Here is a 19,753-nt window from a genome sequence, read left to right as displayed (position 1 = left end):
GAATGTAGTTCAGCACAAGTAAATCCACGTTGATAGGAAAGACGACCGGGTCTCTAGTGAACTCCAACTCCCATGATTCAACTCTGAGCAACTGTCTGCGTAGTTGTTGGTAGCTCCAAGCGACGCCAGTTGCTTTAGCTTTAGCCATCATTGAATGACTTTGTCCCCCTGTGAAGCAGCAGGGTATAGAAAGGTGGCTATTTGACAGGTCGGGAGCATTATCGGAGCTAATGGAGGCCCTCATTCCTGTCATTAACAAACTGCAGGATGTGTTTAACACGGTGGGCGCTGATATCATCCAACTGCCGCAGATAGTTGTTGTGGGAACTCAGGTGAGAAACACTTTGCTTTAGGGCTAGCAGGTTAGTTAGCCTGCGCCAAGTTATCGTTTTAGCTTCTTCTGGTATGCAAACCTCAGTTTTTCTTTCACCTTCATGCAGATGTGGTAGACATTACTGTGTAGACTGACCTTACATAAACTCCGCCTTTTTTAATCTAGAATAATTTATTTTGTGGCTAAATTAGCATTAGCTAGCTACATGTGATCTCACTTAAGAGTTGTGTGGCTAGCAATGTTTTTAGCTGACAGTTGGGGCACTAATAATAACCCATTTAAAGTTTTCCTTCAGATTCTAAGCTTATAAGGTCATTCTTAGCTATAGGATAATCACTATAACTCGAAAAATTACGAACACCTCTCGGTTTAAAACAACAACAATAAACAGCACCATGAACTGCTAATGACCATGACGTTCAATTAACACCTTGCTTGTCTAATACACCTGCCCCGTCCACCTTACTATCTATATGCACACATGAAAGCTAATTGGGTTAAAGTGGCAGCTTTTGTCTAACACATTTATTTCCACTGCTCTGCTAATAGGATGTGTCCGTCTCAGACCTGTTGGCATGTATCTGATTCTGTTACAGTGAGACAACACAGCCACAGGGTGTTTAAAATTCCTGGGCTCTACAAAGGCCCAGATCTGCAAAGACCTTCAGTTAGGACAGCTGTAACTGAGAGCTGAAGCCAAGTATTTGTTATCCATGTAAGGTCTATTAATAGGCCCATCCTATATCAGTCTAAACAAAGTTACTGCTAAGGAGGAAGTCACTGAGAACATGTTTAGCCCTTTATACATCCTTGGTTAAGCCTCAGTCTACGATTGAGAAAATCAGTACCAGTCTAATAAAGAGGTATATGCTTGCCAAGTCAGGTATTCCAGTTAACTAGGTCTAATTAGGATGTATTATGCCACCCATATCAATAAACCAGACAGTCCTCCTAGCTTCCTAGCTGCACTGTGAATGAAAACTGTACCAAGGACTAAATAGACCTCGTCTCCTCCGGCCAAAATGCAGCTAAGGTTCCAGAGTTCTGGAAATTACCAGCACTGATAACGGGTTAAATAATATTCAAAGTAACACACAGGAAAAATATCGTCTAACACATTCAAGCTCAGCACAGCCTGTTTTTCTCTGAATCTGCACAATGGAAAGACTGTTTTTTTTCATCCACGAGTCATTCATACTCCCGTCCCCTTCTAACGGCCGGTCCACATACAGGCATGAAAAAAATCTTGATGCTGGGCGTGTCTGAAGCTTGGCGATTTTTTGCGACCAACAACCAATCACATGAATCTCCCGCCCCCGACATACAAAGCAATAGCAATGTTAAAACGAAGTAAACTGGATATAAACTCCCCAAACAGGCGAAAACCTACCAGTTTCACCCACTGTCTCTGCCACCTCCCTCCATGCCTGGTTCCTCCTGTTTGTATCCCGGTAAATAGTTCTGGTCGCAAAGAACCGGGTGATTTGCTACCGTAATTTCTCGTTTGGAATATGAGCTGGCTCTCCCAGCTTGCACGCGGTTTGATTGGCTAGCGCTTGTACTGGCGGGATTTGCATAAACGGGATTTGATTGGCTGATGCCAGCTTCGAAAGCATCGGGAGCATCAAAAGTTGAACATTGCTCAACTTTTGATGCTCACGATGCTTCCAAAGCCATGCTCCGCTCCCCACAATGCAGTTCGGCGAAGATTCAAAATCTTCTACGTCACCCCATTCAAGTGAATGGGCGAAGCTTTGAAAGATTTTTTTCACGCCTGTGTGTGGACGGAGCGTAATGTTTTTGTTGTTGTTTTTGTCTACAGAGCAGTGGGAAGAGTTCGGTTTTAGAGAGCCTGGTGGGCAGAGACATCCTGCCACGTGGAACTGGCATCGTCACACGCCGGCCTCTTATCTTGCAGCTAGTGCACATCGATCCAGAGGACCGCAGGAAAACCAATGAAGAGAATGGTAACATCACCGTCTCCTGTGTTTTTCTGTAACTGTGGGGTTGTTGCACATTCAATTGGAGTCATTTAAATTCAGCAGCCTGCCTTCTGTACTATACTTTACTGTAAGTGTCCAAAAGCATTTGTCTTTAATAAGATTTAAATATCAGGGACACTTTCCATTATTTAATTTACTACGGGATGTTTTTTTTTTATTGTGATAGACCAAGCAGTTTAACTGAGCACTATTGCTTCAGTTAAAAAACATTGGGAAGCTGTGCCAAGATTTGCATCCTCCATGCCGTCCTCTGGGAATGGCTTTAGAGTGAGGCTGCAGTGTCACAGAGGAGCTGCAGATAGACAGGCTAACCCTTTTGTCTCCTTTGATCTCTCTTTAACCACAGAATCAAAGAGAAATGGACGCCTTAACAGAGGTCTCCTTTTCCTTGCTCTTTGCGATATTGTGTTTGCAATTACATAACATCCCCTCATTAAGCCCCCTCCTGCTTTGCATTGTTGTGGCTTGTCCAAAGCTGCCAAACCATTGTAGATTCACTTGATTCAGCTCAAGCTCCACTCGCTTTAGGCTGGTGTCTGTCAGTCTAAGTTCCTGCTCAAAATACTTGTTTTGTGCTAGGCTTTTACATTTTGAAAGTCCACCTATGGCTCATATGGTGTCTTCAAATACCAACTTCTTTTAAGATGACTCACAGACTCCACCTATGTAACTTGTCCCTTGTTTTCGTTGCAATGTTTATGATTATTGCAGCTGAAATAAGAGCTGTGTTTATCAAAGACTCTACACTAGGTCCCTGCTTCCCTAAATCCACATGCTTTTTCTTTCCTGAGGCTTTTATTTGCTTCCACTGCTGCGGGACAACAACAGTTGTTCCACTGTTATAGTTTTTATTTGTACTATTCAGCAGTGGATCTTTTCCATCCCACCATTGCCAGCAGAGAAATCCTCCCATGAGATGTAGCACTAGTAATAATAGTAACACTGATCTCCAGGCCACATCTGGCACATCAGTAACCACAACATCTGTCCTCAACTTTGTATTTCTGCAGGCATCGACGGAGAAGAATGGGGCAAATTTCTACACACCAAAAACAAGGTAGAGTTGTACTTGCAGTCTTGTCTGCCCCAAAACAATACTCTCAATGAAGTCTGCCTCCACACAACATCTAATTAAGGAATAAACTGCACTTGATCTGGAATTCCCTTGCTCTATGCCTTGTTTTGTTTCTGTTGAGGACATTCTGTGGTATCTTTATAACATTTCACTCACTCTCTCTGTAGCTACAAATATTAGTGTGGCTGTCGGGTCAATGTCCTCCTAGGTTGAATTGTGTCTCTTCATCTCCTTATAGTTAATTATGTTTGAACAAAGAGCCCTTTTGATGATGGCCCCTTTGATGATAGCCCCATGACACTAAACAGGAAAACAAAAAAACATGTTCTGTTTTTTCCCACACCGTGTTGTTATTGTTGTTATATTGGAGTCTTACTTTCATGGTTTAATTTTCTTACAGATCTACACAGACTTTGAAGAGATCAGGCAAGAAATCGAAACAGAAACAGAAAGAATTTCCGGCATTAACAAGGTATAACAAAGGGAACGTCATAAATTGCCAAACAAGAAATGATCTATGGAGAAGAAACTGGTTAATCTCTTAATATCAGCACAATAATCCATGATGAGTCTTTTAAGCAATATCAGCCTGTAAGAGTTATCGTCTTTTTTTGTTTGTTTTTTTCTCCAGGGTATCAGTGATGAACCCATTCACCTCAAAATCTTCTCCCCACACGTCGTGAACCTCACATTGGTGGACCTTCCTGGCATTACGAAGGTGAGATGGGGTTCCCTTTCACTTCCCCGTGTCCCAACCGGAGTGAACATTAACTCAAATGATCCTGCAATCAGATTCCTTTCATTCGAGTCAATGAGTGTGTATCTGTTCAAACAGTTGCCAGTGGGAGACCAGCCCAAAGACATAGAGGGTCAGATCAGAGAACTGATCTACAAATACATCTCCAACCCCAACTCCATCATCCTGGCTGTGACTGCTGCAAATACAGACATGGCAACCTCAGAGGCCCTTAAAGTATCCCGCGACATTGACCCTGATGGTAAATGGACTTCTTGTTTATCCCTTCATTTCTTCCGTTGCTGCTAAAGGTTTTTAGGTTTTTTTTCTTTACTTTACTTGACTCTTTGCATTTCCTGCCTCAGTGTTGTTTTTGTTGACCTGTTTATGATGTCTTTGTCTCTAGGCAGGAGGACGCTAGCAGTGGTGACCAAGCTGGATCTGATGGACGCCGGCACAGATGCCATGGATGTATTATTGGGCAGGGTCATTCCTGTCAAACTGGGCATTATTGGAGTAGTTAACAGGTAACGCTGCACTTTTGTGCTACATTAGTTTTAACTAGGGTTGCAAAGGGGCGGAACATTTCCATGGGAAGTTACATTTTGGAAATATTCCATAGTTTTTTGTTTTTTTTAAATTATTTTATTGAATAATCATTTATTTCATTGAAGAACAAAAACATGAATGTTGAGTTAAATATAACTTCTAGAAATCATCTGTGCATGTGATGGAGGAATGCACATTGCCTGTAGGGGGTGTGGTCTCAATAGCCATGCAGTAAGCAGCATGCTATGTGCATGTGATTGAGGAATGGCATGGATATTCAAGTGTACTTGAATGGCAAGTTTTAGTCAAGATTATGCTAAAATACTTTCCCCAACTATATTTAAGTTCCCTACGAAGAGCTAACCTTCAATTTGGAAAATTCCCAGTTTATTCCCAGTTTATTCCCATATAAAATGTTTCCATCTTTGAAAATTCCCGGAATTTTGCAACCCTAGTTTTAACCCTTGTGTTGTGTTCAAAAGCTGTTACCGTTCATGGTGTTCGCGGGTACATTTTGACCCATGATTTATCTCAGTCCAAAACGCACAAAAAAAATGACTATCATCCAATATTGTTTTAACTACATCATAACTAACTTATTATGCATTCATAGCCGTACAATCCTGTTGTAATTTAATGGGGGCAGAGGGAGGCCAAGTGCATGTTGCGAAAAAGTATTGTTGCAGTGTATGAAGGGGGAGGGGGAGGGGTGTCTAAAGTCAAAGGTGAATCTTGATTGGGCCAAATTTGACCTCGAGTCACCCAAAACAATTCTGCCATTCTTCCCAGACCCCAACACCAAATGATACACTTTTCTTTTCTTTTTTAGAGACTTTCAGACTTGGCTAAAATTGTCAAAATCTGTTTTGTAGTGTTTATATAGCTGTTGTGGAGGAGATCATGAAGCCTTGTTCCGATACAAAAAACTAGAGCGTAGTTATTATATCATTTGTACTTGAAACGGGTCACGGGAGACCCGAACACAACATAAGGGTTAAATGAAGAAGTAAGGGGGGAACAACGGAAGGAACAAACTTCTTTCTTCAAACTTTGAAGAAAGAATAATTCAAAGATGGAGACTATGCCAGGACACAGAACCAACAAGCAACATTAATTAAAGAAAATGTATACAATACAGAGCCTCCCTGAAGGTCAAATCATGGCTTGTGATCTGGAAACGTCCCTCTAATTTCTATTTTGTTGCATCCGGGGCTTCCTTGTTTTGAGTTATTTCTAACATTAGATGTTCATACCACACAACCAAGGTAAAACATGTAATTATTTCCACCAGATTTCCTTACAACATAATCACCTTCATTTGAGAACTGTTTCCTCTTTGCTTGTGTCTGCACTTCCTCAGGAGTCAGTTGGATATCAATCAGAAGAAGTTGGTGGCAGATGCCGCCCGTGATGAATATGCCTTCCTACAAAAGAAGTATCCCTCTCTTGCAAACCGAAATGGTACCAAATATCTCGCCAGAACATTGAACAGGTAAGAAGTTTTAATTGATCAAATATCTTAGTTCTAAATATTGAATTAGCTACACAATTCTCTATTTGGCTAATGAAATGATTGAGTCACTTATTGACCTTTTTTCCTTTGTGGTTTACTATTTTTCTGTCAAAGTGGAAAATAAGAAAGTCACCTGTAATCTTTCATGTCAAAGTACTGCTGTTCTATAACAAGTTAGGGCTGCTCGATTATGGCAAAAATCATATTATTATATCACGATTATTTTGGTCAATAATTGATATCACGATTATTCATTGACTTTGAAAATATCAATTTATTGAACTTTAAATCAAATACAAATAATAATTTGAACAGTATCTGTTTAACTGTTGATTACCCTGAACGTATAATTCAACTGAAAAACCAATACAAAATGATACATTTATATTCACATTTAAATAAATAATATCAAAATAATACTAAACATATATAAATATGATAAATAAATTAGATCAAATATGTTGCAGTGCACTGTCACAACCTAGCAAAGCTAAGTAATTGTTTTTTTCGATTATGTTGTTTTCGTAATTGTGGCGGGCCAAAATCGTAATTGCGATTTAAAATACGATTAATTGCACAGCCCTATAATAAGTCCCCCTTTTTGTTTCCCATCAGCATCTAAACTGATCACTTTAATTTGATCCCAGGTTACTCCTGCACCACATCAGAGACTGCCTCCCCGAGCTGAAGACGAGGATCAACGTGCTGGCAGCGCAGTACCAGTCGTTACTCAACAGCTACGGTGAGCCTGTGGAGGACAAGAGCTCCACGCTGCTGCAGCTCATCACCAAGTTTGCCGCAGAGTACTGCCACACCATAGAGGGCACGGCCAAGTACATAGAGACCACTGAACTGTGAGTTACACAACCAACAAAGTTGCCTTTACTCTCAGACACCACTAAGGGGTGCTAGCATCAATAATATTCTGAGTGCTCAAGTTTAATATCATTCCCTGCTGTTTTCAGATGTGGTGGAGCAAGAATCTGTTATATATTTCATGAAACCTTTGGTCGCACTTTGGAGTCTGTGGATCCTCTGGGAAATCTGACTACCATTGATGTGCTCACAGCTATCAGAAATGCTACGGTGCGTTTCTGCTTTCTCTTTAATCCGGTATCGGTATTAATGAATTGGACCATTAAAGACTCATCATTTCATTGTACTACCACAGGGCCCGAGGCCTGCTTTATTCGTGCCTGAGGTTTCGTTTGAGCTGCTGGTGAAGCGGCAGGTGAAGCGCCTGGAGGAGCCCAGCCTGCGCTGCGTGGAGCTGGTTCACGAGGAGATGCAGAGGATCATCCAGCACTGCAGCAACTACAGCACGCAGGTGAGAAACACGGTCCAACAAGCACAGTAGATACTAAAACTCACAGTAGGTATGGGAATATGACCTAGAATGCATATCAGTGTTTTAATTTTTGTTCTACCATGTTTATGGTATTTTTTTTTTTTAAATGCCATAAATCTACCTCTTTTCCCTCTATTGGAAATGTTGTGTTGTGGCAGTACATGACAACGGTTTTTCAACGATATACCGCCCACCCTAGAACCAGGCGTGCTGTTAATCCACTTGCTGTTGTGTCTGGTCACACTTTGGAATAAAACATCACTGCTGTATCGAATCACTAACAAGCACTTATCGTGGCGCAGCGGGCTGTGCGTTTGATCATCAGATCAAGGGGGCCTTGGGGAACTCCAGTTCCAAACCCGCTCCCGCCGCCACTGCGTCAGGCCGTAGTGTGCTTGATATCAATGTGTACTTGTAAAGCGCCTTGATGACTTCGAGGTGTGGCGCAGTGGGCTGTGCATTGATCATCAAATCAAGGGGGCGAAACCCGCTGCGTCTGTAAAGCCGTTGTGTCCTTGGGCAAGACACTTCACCTGAATTTGCTGGCTATTGTCCACAGTACATGCCCATTACATGTATGTATGATATGTATGGGTATCTGTAAAGCGCTTTGAGTCATTGAAAAGCGCTATAATAAATATAAGGAATTATTCATTATTATTATTATGACAACTGTTTATCTCTGCAGGAGTTACTGAGGTTTCCAAAGCTCCATGATGCCATAGTAGAAGTGGTCACCTCGTTACTCAGAAAGAGACTCCCAGTCACCAACGAAATGGTGAGGACCTGCTCACACTAAATACTTCAGAGCATCTGTAAGTGACGTTTATGAGCATCCAAGTACATATTAATCAATCTTTTGTATTATTCAGGTTCACAACCTGGTGGCCATCGAGCTGGCTTATATCAACACTAAGCATCCTGACTTTGCCGACGCCTGTGGCCTCATGAACAATAACATAGAGGTAAGACGGCGTCAGATTACGACGAATGGAAGATAACTTCACATAGTTATATTAGATTTAAATACAATAACTTTATATTATATTTGCAGCTCCAAAATTATGGAACGACTTGCCCCTCCAGGTTAGACTTGCTCCAACTCTGCCTGTTTTTAAATCTCGTTTAAAAACCCACTTCTTTTCCCTGGCATTTACAGACCAGGTGACACTTGTGCTTTTAAATTTGGGTTTTTATCTTAATAGTGTTTTGTATTGTTTTTACGTCGTGCAGGAGAGTTTTTCAGTCTGTGGCTTCTGATCTGGTTTCATCGTCTCCTGTTTTACATTTGTTTCATGTCCCGTCTGTTTTTTATGTATTTATGCTATGTTTTTATACAGTTGTTGATGTTCAACTCTGTTGTTTTTAATTGTGCTATAGAAATCAAATGGATTGCATTATAGATTCTCTGCTTTGTAATCCTTGAAGATTCCATAGTTAAGATGTTTATAGTTACAAAGTATAATGAAAATGTGAATGTATATTGTTTGAGACACGGAAAACTACATTTCCTCAAACCTTTTTTCCTTATAGGAGCAGAGACGCAACAGAATGAGAGACCTGCCCTCTGCTGTCCCCAGAGACAAGGTACAGTCAGTCTGCATGATCTGAATCTCTTTTCTTTTTCTAGTAACTCTATTTTTTCCAAGTCTTGAACCTGAAGATTTAGTCCACTTTTGCTTTGAGTCATTAACCAAGTCCCTGCTCACCCCTGCCTGTAGCTCCTGCCAGTTCTCTGTCCACTTTCTCTCTTGATGTTGTCTTTCTCTAGTCCCTTAAAGGCCCGGGTGGGCAGTCTCTCTCTCCCTCTGAGCCTCACGCCCTCGAGGGCGAGGCTGCCAAGGTGTGTCCCGTTCACTCACTGCCCGCCGACATTTTCCATCTGCCCCCCCGTCCCTGCTCAGATCACATTGGAAAGTGTTGTTCTTCTTTAAAGTCTCCCAAACCCCTGTTGCAGCAGTGTGATTTGAAGGGCACATGAAGTCTGACCTTCACTCTCTACATCTATACTAACCCTTTTTGCTGCATGCTGATTGCTGCTAACAACATACAACTAATATTATATTGCTTATTGCAATAAGTTCATACTCATCTGGCATGTGCTGTTTTTGAACATTTAGAAAACACGTTATTAACCTTGTGAAGAGTTGGCCATATCGAAAAACATTATCACTGAATATTAAATTGTCTAATGAGGAAGCAATAGAGTGCCACAGTGACCCGTCCTAAAACCCGGAAGTAAGTTAGCATTTTACCACCAATGCAATTTCTCCATAGGATTTTGGAAAATAGCTCGAAATAAGGTCTGTGGTTGAAACAAATTGAAGAGACAGTCACGTTTTGTTCATTTGGATAATCTCCACATGTCTACCCTACTTTTATAATTTTTTCAAATCATAAATCGATCGATTCGATTTATGATTAGAAAATTATAAAAGTAGGGTAGACAATGAGACATGGTTTTTGTCGAAGGAACCGGAAAGAGTTTACTTCCGGGTTTTAGGGCGCGTCACTGTGGCTCTATATACGTATAAGATAAGATAAGATGGACCTTTATTAATCCCCGTGGGGATATTCAGTTGTTCAAACAGCGACAGGGTAAGGGTGAAAAAGCAGGATTAATAAGATCAAAGATACAAAATAATAATAATAATAATGAGAAACTATGAAATAAGAAATGAATACAAAAAAATCCAAATGTAAATGAGCATATATACATATTGGGTCTGATAAACTATGAATGAAAATGGACATATATAGAAATTGGGTCATATATGCATATTACATATTATATATATTAACATGGGTGTGTGGAAACGGTGTGAATTTATGTCCAGTGATTGTTCACATTATTGAGCCCTTGCTGTGCAGCCTGATGGCTACAGGCACAAAGGACTGTCATGGTAAAGTATATTTTCTCGAATTTCAGTTGAAAATTACCCAAAAATATAACATTACCTTAAATTAGTCCTACATATTAATTTGCAATATTCCTTGCAATGGCCTAAAAAAAAGCAGGGAGAATAAAAGTTTCTTATTTCAATATATATTTTCATATCATCCAATCCTAAACCTGGGTGATATTCTGTTTGCACTAAAATCAAAGAAGGCAAATGGCATGCTACTATTTCAAACTGTTCCCAGTCTTGTTCTGACCTCTGGACTCTACTTGTATACATAGTGTGTTAACTTTAACAACTCAACGCAGTGGCTGAACATGTGCAGGATTCATCCCACCCTTTGTCTCTCTCTCTGCAGGCAGCAGCCGGCGGCTCTCAGAGCGGCGAGCAGACAGACGGCGGGACGGGGAACTGGAGGGGGATGATCAGGAAGGGAGACGAGGGAGCAGCGGGAGAGAGAGCCGGGCTGCAGCACTCGTATCCATCAAGCCCTCATAAGGGATACGCTGTCAACCTGCTCGATGTGGTGGGTACTCCTCAAGTGCTTTATAAATGGTGGAAAGGTCTGCCGTGTTTACACAATTAATCAAAACCTTGATTTGTTCCCAGTGGAAAGTGAATTGCATACATTTGGCACACGTATAACACATGGCACAAAATCACAACTCTAAGACAATAACTTAAACCATAGTGCGAATATAAATAACTGCCTAGATGCTTTCTTATTTAACTGTGTGTTTTTAAGCGTGCCGGTTATTTTGCTGCAGACATCGACCCGCCAATGGAGTACATTTCCGTGATTGACCTTAAAGGATTTATACCATCCGATAAAAGAGACTGTTAGACAATAATCAACAAAAGATCGATAAAACATAGTACTGTCAATCTTAAAAAGCTTCCTGAGACAAAGAGACACTTCTGGCTTGTACATCATGTCAGTATTCCTCTCAACCGTCAGTCTATTGTCTTTCTCCTATTGTTTAAAGCACTGGTTCCCAACCTGGGGGGGTGCAGGGGGGGCGCCAGGCCTCAGATGATTTGAGGCCAAATATCATATTTAGAAATTTAATTTAATTTTTTTAAATAATAAAAATATTTTTACATATAATTGTATGCAATGCATGATTGTCACTAAAAGCCTTGTCTCTACATTACAATAAAACATAAAAAATTCTTTATTAATACATTTGAATACAAATTCAAGTTAGTAGCTATTAAAGGCATAAAAAGACAGAAATGTATAATTCTTTCTTTGATAGAAATGTTTCTTCTGCCCGTAATGTGTCCAAACCAGGCTTGTCTGGATAAGCGCATGTTTAAAACATAGTCATTGTCCATGCCGGTTTCAGTTGGATTATTTGTCACAGTTGCTCCGATCAGATCGGTCTCCTCCATTTTGTAGATTATTTACGACTTTTGAATCCACATAAACACATCGGTAAAATCCGGCTTACTTTGATTATGTGTTTTAAACAGTTTAATCCCTTTGTGAATTGTTTCCACTTGCGCCGTCCTTTAATTTCTTCATACAGCGGGAATCCAAATGAATTAATCCTGAGTCCAATAACCATCAAAGTCACTCCAATAGTGCTCCTTAATTACGCTTTCATCCTCCTTTAACAAAATACTTCACATTCATCCAGTTTGTGACAGTAGTTGTAGCATTTTTGAGACTTTGAAACTTTAATTACCGCTTCCAAGTCATTTGGGGGGGCTCCAAATGACTTACCGAGTCATTTGGGGGGGGCTCTTGGGGAAAAAAGGTTGGGAACCACTGGTTTAAAGCATGTGCACTCTTAGCATTGTTGTTCAAAAGAACAGTCAGTACCTTAGTTAATGCTCTACAGCCATGTATCATATGGACACAAACTAGCTGCAGTACAAGGTGGCTACAGTATCCCTCAAGTACTGTCAATCAATAACTCTAGCCTCTCCTTCAAATATGGTCACTCTCCAAAAATGATGTGACGCCTTAAGGACCAAACTCAAGACTTCAAAAATAGTAGTATTCCAAACACCAATGTGTGATGTGACGGAGGCAACGTGCACTTTGTTAATACAGGCTATGATCCCACTTCTATTAACGCCAAACTGAAACCAAATGTAGTCATCCTTTTGATGTGGGAAGACACATTTTAAAACTTTAATTTGAATGTCTTTAAATCCCCAGCCTGTTCCAGTTTCCAGGAAGTTGTCTGTCCGGGAGCAGAGGGACTGTGAGGTCATCGAGAGACTCATCAAGTCCTACTTCCTTATTGTGCGGAAAAACATCCAGGACAGGTACACATTAAGCTAACAACACTCTGTTTTTCACCCACCATGATGCAGTTCTTCACATATTGCCGTGATTTTGCTTCTCATGTCCCTCCTCCTCGCCCTGTGTTGTTGTCTGGCCTCAGTGTGCCGAAGGCGGTGATGCACTTCCTGGTGAACCATGTGAAGGACAGCCTGCAGAGTGAGCTGGTGGGTCAGTTATACAAGGCGGGCCTGCTGGACGACCTGCTGACAGAGTCCGAGGACATGGCTCAGAGACGCAACGAGTCCGCTGACATGCTCAAGGTAACGCATTCATCAAGTGTCACCAGAGACCCCAAAACAAGGTCCGGTGTCAGCCATTCGCTCACAGCTCGTTCAAGTTGTTGTCATTGGTCTGGCATATACATTTACTTCACTCTTCATTCAAACTCTTTTAGTTTACGTAAACCCAGATAAAAGCTATGTCCTTTTATTACACTTATAATGTAAATGACACATATGGGGTTTTAAGCGTTTCCGGCTTCTACGGGTCACTAACAAAAACAATTCTAAAGCGATTTCAATGTTAGTAATCGAAAAGTTTAGGTTTCATAAGTTTAAGCTTGTCAAATAAAGTAGATATATTTCAAAGCCACTGTCTTTTTAGTGCAAAATTGTTGTTGCTGTTGAGCTGCAGCAGAAGAAAATTAACAAGAAGAAGGAATTGTATTCAAAAATGTCTAAAGAGTATGTTTTTGCAAAGAAATAGTGCCTTTCATTTATCTCCCAGCACTTTTAAGCACACTTGAAGGGATGGTATGATTGCCAGTATGAACAGCATGCATTATAAGAGCTAAATATTGTAAAGTCAGTGTACTAGTTGTGTAGACAGTGTACCTTGATATGTTACCTAAAAGCATGTGTTTTTATTTACAATCTTTCATTTGTGTGTCCAGGCTTTGCAGAAAGCCAGCCAGGTGATCGCAGAGATCAGAGAAACCCACATGTGGTGAGGGCGGCCGCTCTTCATCCCTCCCTCCTCCTCCTCCTCGCTCTCCTTGCTCCACGGAGACGAACAACATGATAATGCACTGGTGTGGATATGTGTATATGGAAACATAGTTTTAACGTACAGTAAAGACTTGGATTTAATAAAGGGCAGTACATATCAGCTCCTCAATGTCAGCAACACACATGCTTCTGTCTTAGATTATTATATTTTCTTATGTAACTGAACCAATAAATAAATAAATGGATCATGTAAAGCATCACCACTATGTGAAGCCCTGCTGAAGAATGTCTGCTCTTATTGTAGATCTGAATTAAAGCTGGAACTGATAAACCCATGCTGCGACATCTAGACGCTGTCTTTATCATGTTCCATTCTCCATTTATTTATTGACAAAATAATGTCCACTTCTGATTGCTCAAAAGAAATGCACTTCATTTAGATTTAAAACAGTTTTAATTGAATGTAGATATTCAACATGGTCCATTTTGTCCCTTTGTTTACATGTTTCAACCTATGGTTTCAACACGCTCTCGTACACATTGTTAGTGGTTTAGCTACTTTAAAAAGTGTTTCTAAACAATTCTTGCTGCTGAAGTATTTGTATAAATGTGTTATGTTACTATGCTGGACTTATTCACACCGAAACAATCTGCATACTTTGCAGGGAGGCAGCAGAGGGGATGTAATGATTTATTTATTGTTTTATGATAATTGACATGTAACCCAACACAACAGAACAATGAATACACAAATAATGGACACATCGGCCAATCACTGGTGTCTGCATCCTCCTCCGGGGGCTCCTTTACCTCAACCGGCCGGCCCCCAGCTTGCCCTTCCCACGACCTTTGGCACTGAAAGGATGCAGGGAGAGATTAAAGCCAAATACCAAGCACTGCTATCAGTGTGATGCCACAAGTGAAGGTGATTTGATTGCAAATGAATATACAGAACAGTGAACGGGGTGTGTTGTTGATGAGACGGTGTTGATGGTTAATACAGACCTTTATATATATGAGGCTTAAAGTGTTTGTTATACGAATGAGATTGCAAATAAAAGTACAGTTTATTTCCTTTGCAGTTTTTGGAAGAGTCCTGTTCATGATCAGATATTTCTCAAAGTATGCAGTCGTGAAAAAGATATGTTGTGATGAAAGTTAAGAATATAAAAATGAGATTACCATGCAGATGCAAAACATGAGCAAAATTAGCGAGTATGTTCATTATGTAATGCAGCATGATGGTGAGGGTTGTGTATATTTTATATTGAGATGTATACATGATAGTACTCTGTGACCTCTGTTCCTTCCATGCAATAACAATGGGGTGAATGTAAAGTAAGGTAGTACACGTTAGCACAATGGAAAGAAAGAGATGGGGGTTTGTGTACTTACCTCTGGTGAGCCTGGACGCGACCGAGAAGCTGGTTGATCTGAAAGAACACATAAATCATAAGCTTTATTTAAAAACACATACAGTATGTAACCATACAGGTCCAGCACAGGTTGTCAACATGGACAGGAAAGCCCTCTGTTGACCCAACATGGGCTGCTTTACATCTATCGTTTCATAGCCACTTAATTGTGTTACCTCTAGCACCTGAAAGCATGGACTGTTTCTCCTGATCATATTCTCCAAACTCCAGACTTTGCTGATTATTTGTCAAATATGGCGTTAAACGATGGTTGTGTTCAGATGTGTTCCGTGTTTGTTTGCCTCTTTTCTTTCTCATAGAGCAGGGCTATTCAATTCGCGGCCCGCGGGACAAATCCGGCCCCGGGGTGATATTTACTGGCCCTTAGAGAATAATGTTAAAAAGTCATCTACTTTTTTTTTAAAGATTTTTTTTTTTTAAAGATTTATTTTGGGCCGGAGTGCCTTTATTCCAGAGAGGGGCAGACATTGCCTTAAAACTTCGGCGGGCTCGAGTTTCGATCCCACCTACTAGCTACTGACAACTCCTGTCATTTATTGCATCTCTGCGTGAATGATAATTTCACCTAAATGAATTCAAATTAAATGATGTTGATGGTTAAATTAGCATCAGTAGGCCTACTGAGTTCTGAACTTGCCATTTAGATCTATAAAGGCCTTGGGGCGATGTTGTTTGATTGAATTAAACACAATATATGCACTGTTGTAGTATTTACTGTATCTGAAGCTCTTAATATGATTTCTCATATTTCAAGCCATCTTTTTCCCGGCCCCTTGTTTTGGATCATTTTCATCAACCGGCCCCATTCCAAACTAATTGAATAGCCCTGTCATAGAGGCCCTCATTGCCAAATCCATAAGTTATTTTTGTTTGTGCCCTGGATTACTTACGTCGTACTTCTGTCTTTTGAGTTTTTCACTGAGGTCAAACTTCTCAGCCTCCAGTCCCATCAGCCACTGCCACATCTCGCTGGCCTTCTCCCTAAACACAAACGGCCATTTTGAGCATATTTTAAATCCTTTTGTATGGAGTAAAGTCAGTTAAAACACTGCACAGTTTGGACTTACTTGAGTTTGTCCTCATTCAGATGATCAACAATTAGAGCCTTCTTGCGGTCAGCCAGGATCTTCTTCTTCTTCTCCCTCTCAGTTTGTTTCTTGCCTCCTTTTCTTGTCTCACCCTGTGTTCGTCATAAAGCAGAAATACACATAAGTCTGAAAGTAACAATAAGGAATATTGTTTTTTTAAATTCATATTTTCCAAACAGGGATCGATTTTTTTTTTTTAAAGGAAAATTACTACTCCAGTTACCTATAAGCTATCATTTAAAGTAAAAGTTGTGATAAAACATGTAAAAATCACTCCATTACGATAAAGGTCCTGCTTGCAAACAGAAACTAAAATACAAACTGGAACTTTTTTTAATTGTGTTGGGCAAATACATCTGCAAAGTACTGTATGTACTGCCTTAATCTGTCGACTCAATGTAGTAAAAAGTATGTCTGAGTGAAGTAGAAGTTTAAAATATCATCCACTGGAAATACTGTAAGTAAAACCTCAGAATTGCAAGAACTTGAATAATGTAGCGTTGCAATAACATATCCCTCACTGTTAGCCTATAAACTGCAATATCAAAGTATTACTTCTCAAGTTTTGCTTATACTATTACATACACATACATTGATGCTGCTATGGGAGGTTGATAGTTTTGTTTTTTTACCCTTTTAAAAGCATACATAATCATCAGTGGTGGAGTTGTTTTTAGACTATTTAAATGCGTTGTGGTCTCCTGCTAACAAATACGATAGTAGTACATATTTTGTTAGCTTATGTACTTCTATCCGTGTAGATTTCAGTCAAACAAAGTAGGTTTTTTGGGGTACTTTTGCATCCCTGTTCATCATGTTTCACATTTGAACACTAGGCAAAAGGAAGTTGAATGACCTTCTGCCCAGCACTGTACTGCTGAGTCATGTTTGAGAGGGCCTTCTTCTTATTGGCGTCTGCATCATGCTTCTTGCGATGCTCCTCCTCCTCCCTCCTCTCTTTTTCCTCCTGTATGCAGCACAGTGAGAAAGGAGGAGAAAATACTGTCACATTTTTGATGTCCTAAAGTGTGAGGATATGAAGTAATGTTCACTGAGATCATACCGCAAGTCTGGCCTGCTTCTCCTTCTCCTTCTCTGCTCTGACTCTCTGCTGCTCTGCTCTCTCAGTACGACGTTTATCCTGTGAAATGAAAATATACGCTGTCATGGTGCGTTGAACAAACAGAATACAATATCTCCTCTTTGATTAAGACACTCACGATTCTGGTAACAAGGGCGATGAGATCCTCCTCCTCTTTCTTCCTCTGGACGAAGTGAGCCTCGATCAGAGACTGCAGCTCAGACAGATCCTTCTCCTGACGCTTCCTGTGGATGTCCTGCCATCACAAAACAAGTGTAATCAGAATAAATCAGTCGATCTGATCCAAATGGATGTTTTCTATAAAAAATGAGGCATTAAATGAGATCCACTTACATCAAAATCCACCTTGTCACCATCAGGGATCTTTGGGGCAGCAATGTTTTGCATGAACCTGTGAAAGGGAAAAGTTTTTAATTGTATAATCTATTGTATAATATACGTGTTAAGTATTGGGATTACATTAACAGACGAGCCAGACACTTACTTGGGTTTTGGCTTTGACTCATCTGAAATAAGAAAAGACAATTATAGACATTATGAATACATTGTTAAGTGAACAGGGAGTTCATATTCAATAGGTCATTAACAAACTGTTGCAAGAAAAAAGAAATGAAAGTTTGCGTACCTGTTGCCTCCTCTTGTGCTAATGATAAGGAACATAAGTAATAATTAGTAAAACGTTTGGAAATCAAATGAGAACTTTAATACATGGGCAGATTCGATGTTCTTACCTTCTTCCTCCCTGCAGAAGAATTGACAAAAGGAATAAGAAAAGGATTAATGAACAAACTAGAAAACACAAAACAATTTCAACATTAATATGATGAAAGTACAAAAATGAGTACATACAGAACCTCTTCATCCATGACTTCTTCTGTGTCAGACATTTTGTTATGGATGATCTCTGCAAAATGGATCCCTATTAGTCTATTTTAAGACTGGCAAATATTACAGATCATTAAACAACATAGCAGAGCATGAGATGGCAACGCAGCTCACAAATATCTGTGGTCACTGAGGCAGAAGTGGAATAAGTATTCTTATCTGCGACAGAAGCGATGTCACAATAAAATAAGCTGTTACTATTAAACGTCCTGCATTCAAAACAATATACTTACAATAAGTATCAGCTAAATGTACTCGAGAATCAAAAATGCTGCAAGCTGTAAAATGCTGCTTTAGTTTACTTTTTTAGAAACTCATGTTTTGCAAGTAAACTCATTAAGTTAAAGGTGAGGTCCATCATTTATACTCAATATAGAAATGTCCCTCTGATTGTAGTTATTAGACATATAAAGTAACCCATAATTGAACAATATCTGACTTTTATTCAAGTTAATGTACTTTTTTTCTTCCTCCTTAAGTTATTTATATTCAAATATGTAATCTATTTGTGTCAGAGCAGTTTTCAACTTTGCAGATATAGTATATCTATATATTTAAAGTATTATTTATAGATATGAAGAAGCAAATAATACCTAAATCCAGCAAAGCACAACCCCAAATCTACTTTAGGACAGTGTTCAGTTAAACTGTCTTAGTTACTTTCCATCCAAGGTTATTACAAATATTTACATAGTGTGGTTTAAGGTAGTTACAAATACCAAAATATGCATCAACAGAAGACATGAGAAGAAATACATGTCACCATATGAGTGAGTGGTTATGGATGAAGTTCAACCACATTGATGACATTACATGCAAGTACATTTGGCTTCAAGATCTTAGCTGGCACAATAACTTAAGAAAAACAGTTTACACACATTTCAAGATGTATGACTAAACAAGGTTTTGATTTAAGTAGCGGCACTGACATAAGAGTCCTTACCTGTGACCCAGACAGAGAAAGCTCAGAGTTGACAGACTTCGGCTCCTTGAGCTTCACCAACAGGTTGAGCATCAAGGATACATAGTCCAGCCTCCTTACTCATGTGACTGCAGCACCCTATGGTGGGTGGGGCTATTGTTAGACAACCGGACATCATAACAGGACTGTGTCTCAAACACACACGCACACACACACACACACACACACACACACACACACACACACACACACACACACACACACACACACACACACACACACACACACACACACACACACACACACACACACACACACACACACACACACACACACACACACACACACACACACACACACACACACACACACACACACACACACACACACACACACACATCACTTCAGGGGACATTACATTGACTTACATGCATTTCCTAAAGACTTATCCTAACCTTAACCATAACCAACAGATGCCTAACCCTAACCCTAATCCTAACCAAGTCTTCACCCTAAAATGAATGATTCCTGACATTTTTCATTTTGTATTTTTACTGTGTCTGCCTTTATATTTGTTGTTTTTAACTTAAATGCTACAAATTGCAATATGTTCCGT

General features: G+C 39.9%; 2 protein-coding genes across 5 annotated transcripts; one reads left to right on the top strand and one right to left on the bottom strand.

Moving 5' to 3' along the window:
- The first annotated feature begins 63 nt into the window (after positions 1-63).
- dnm1l (dynamin 1-like) lies at positions 64-13,884 on the top strand. Of its 4 annotated transcripts, XM_034084557.2 has the most exons (20): positions 64-332; positions 2,157-2,301; positions 2,684-2,713; positions 3,348-3,394; positions 3,813-3,884; positions 4,044-4,130; positions 4,248-4,410; positions 4,555-4,675; positions 6,058-6,189; positions 6,858-7,064; positions 7,176-7,296; positions 7,382-7,537; positions 8,247-8,336; positions 8,431-8,523; positions 9,092-9,145; positions 9,330-9,401; positions 10,817-10,984; positions 12,629-12,738; positions 12,858-13,017; positions 13,650-13,884. In XM_034084557.2, the coding sequence occupies exons 1-20, from the start codon at positions 231-233 to the stop codon at positions 13,704-13,706; spliced, it is 2,187 nt and encodes a 728-aa protein (XP_033940448.1). In that variant the 5' UTR covers positions 64-230; the 3' UTR covers positions 13,707-13,884. The 4 variants fall into 4 exon arrangements, with proteins under 4 accessions (XP_033940448.1, XP_033940449.1, XP_033940450.1 ...); XM_034084558.2 differs by lacking the exon at positions 2,684-2,713 and having other exon boundaries at positions 65-332; XM_034084559.2 differs by lacking the exon at positions 9,330-9,401 and having other exon boundaries at positions 65-332.
- A 497-nt stretch (positions 13,885-14,381) lies between these two features.
- Positions 14,382-18,027, bottom strand: tnnt2d (troponin T2d, cardiac). Its single transcript, XM_034084561.2, has 10 exons — positions 17,956-18,027; positions 17,815-17,836; positions 17,664-17,721; positions 17,449-17,565; positions 17,292-17,369; positions 17,085-17,195; positions 16,208-16,320; positions 16,031-16,121; positions 15,100-15,137; positions 14,382-14,559 (listed from the first exon to the last, which is right to left on the bottom strand). Exons 3-10 carry the CDS (start codon positions 17,715-17,717, stop codon positions 14,511-14,513), a joined length of 651 nt encoding a protein of 216 aa, XP_033940452.2. The 5' UTR covers positions 17,718-17,721; positions 17,815-17,836; positions 17,956-18,027; the 3' UTR covers positions 14,382-14,510.
- Between the last annotated feature and the right edge of the window lie 1,726 nt (positions 18,028-19,753).

This window comes from Pseudochaenichthys georgianus, chromosome 6 (assembly GCF_902827115.2).
Source record: "Pseudochaenichthys georgianus chromosome 6, fPseGeo1.2, whole genome shotgun sequence".
Lineage (NCBI taxonomy): Eukaryota > Metazoa > Chordata > Actinopteri > Perciformes > Channichthyidae > Pseudochaenichthys > Pseudochaenichthys georgianus.
This window is presented reverse-complemented; position numbering and strand designations above follow the sequence as displayed.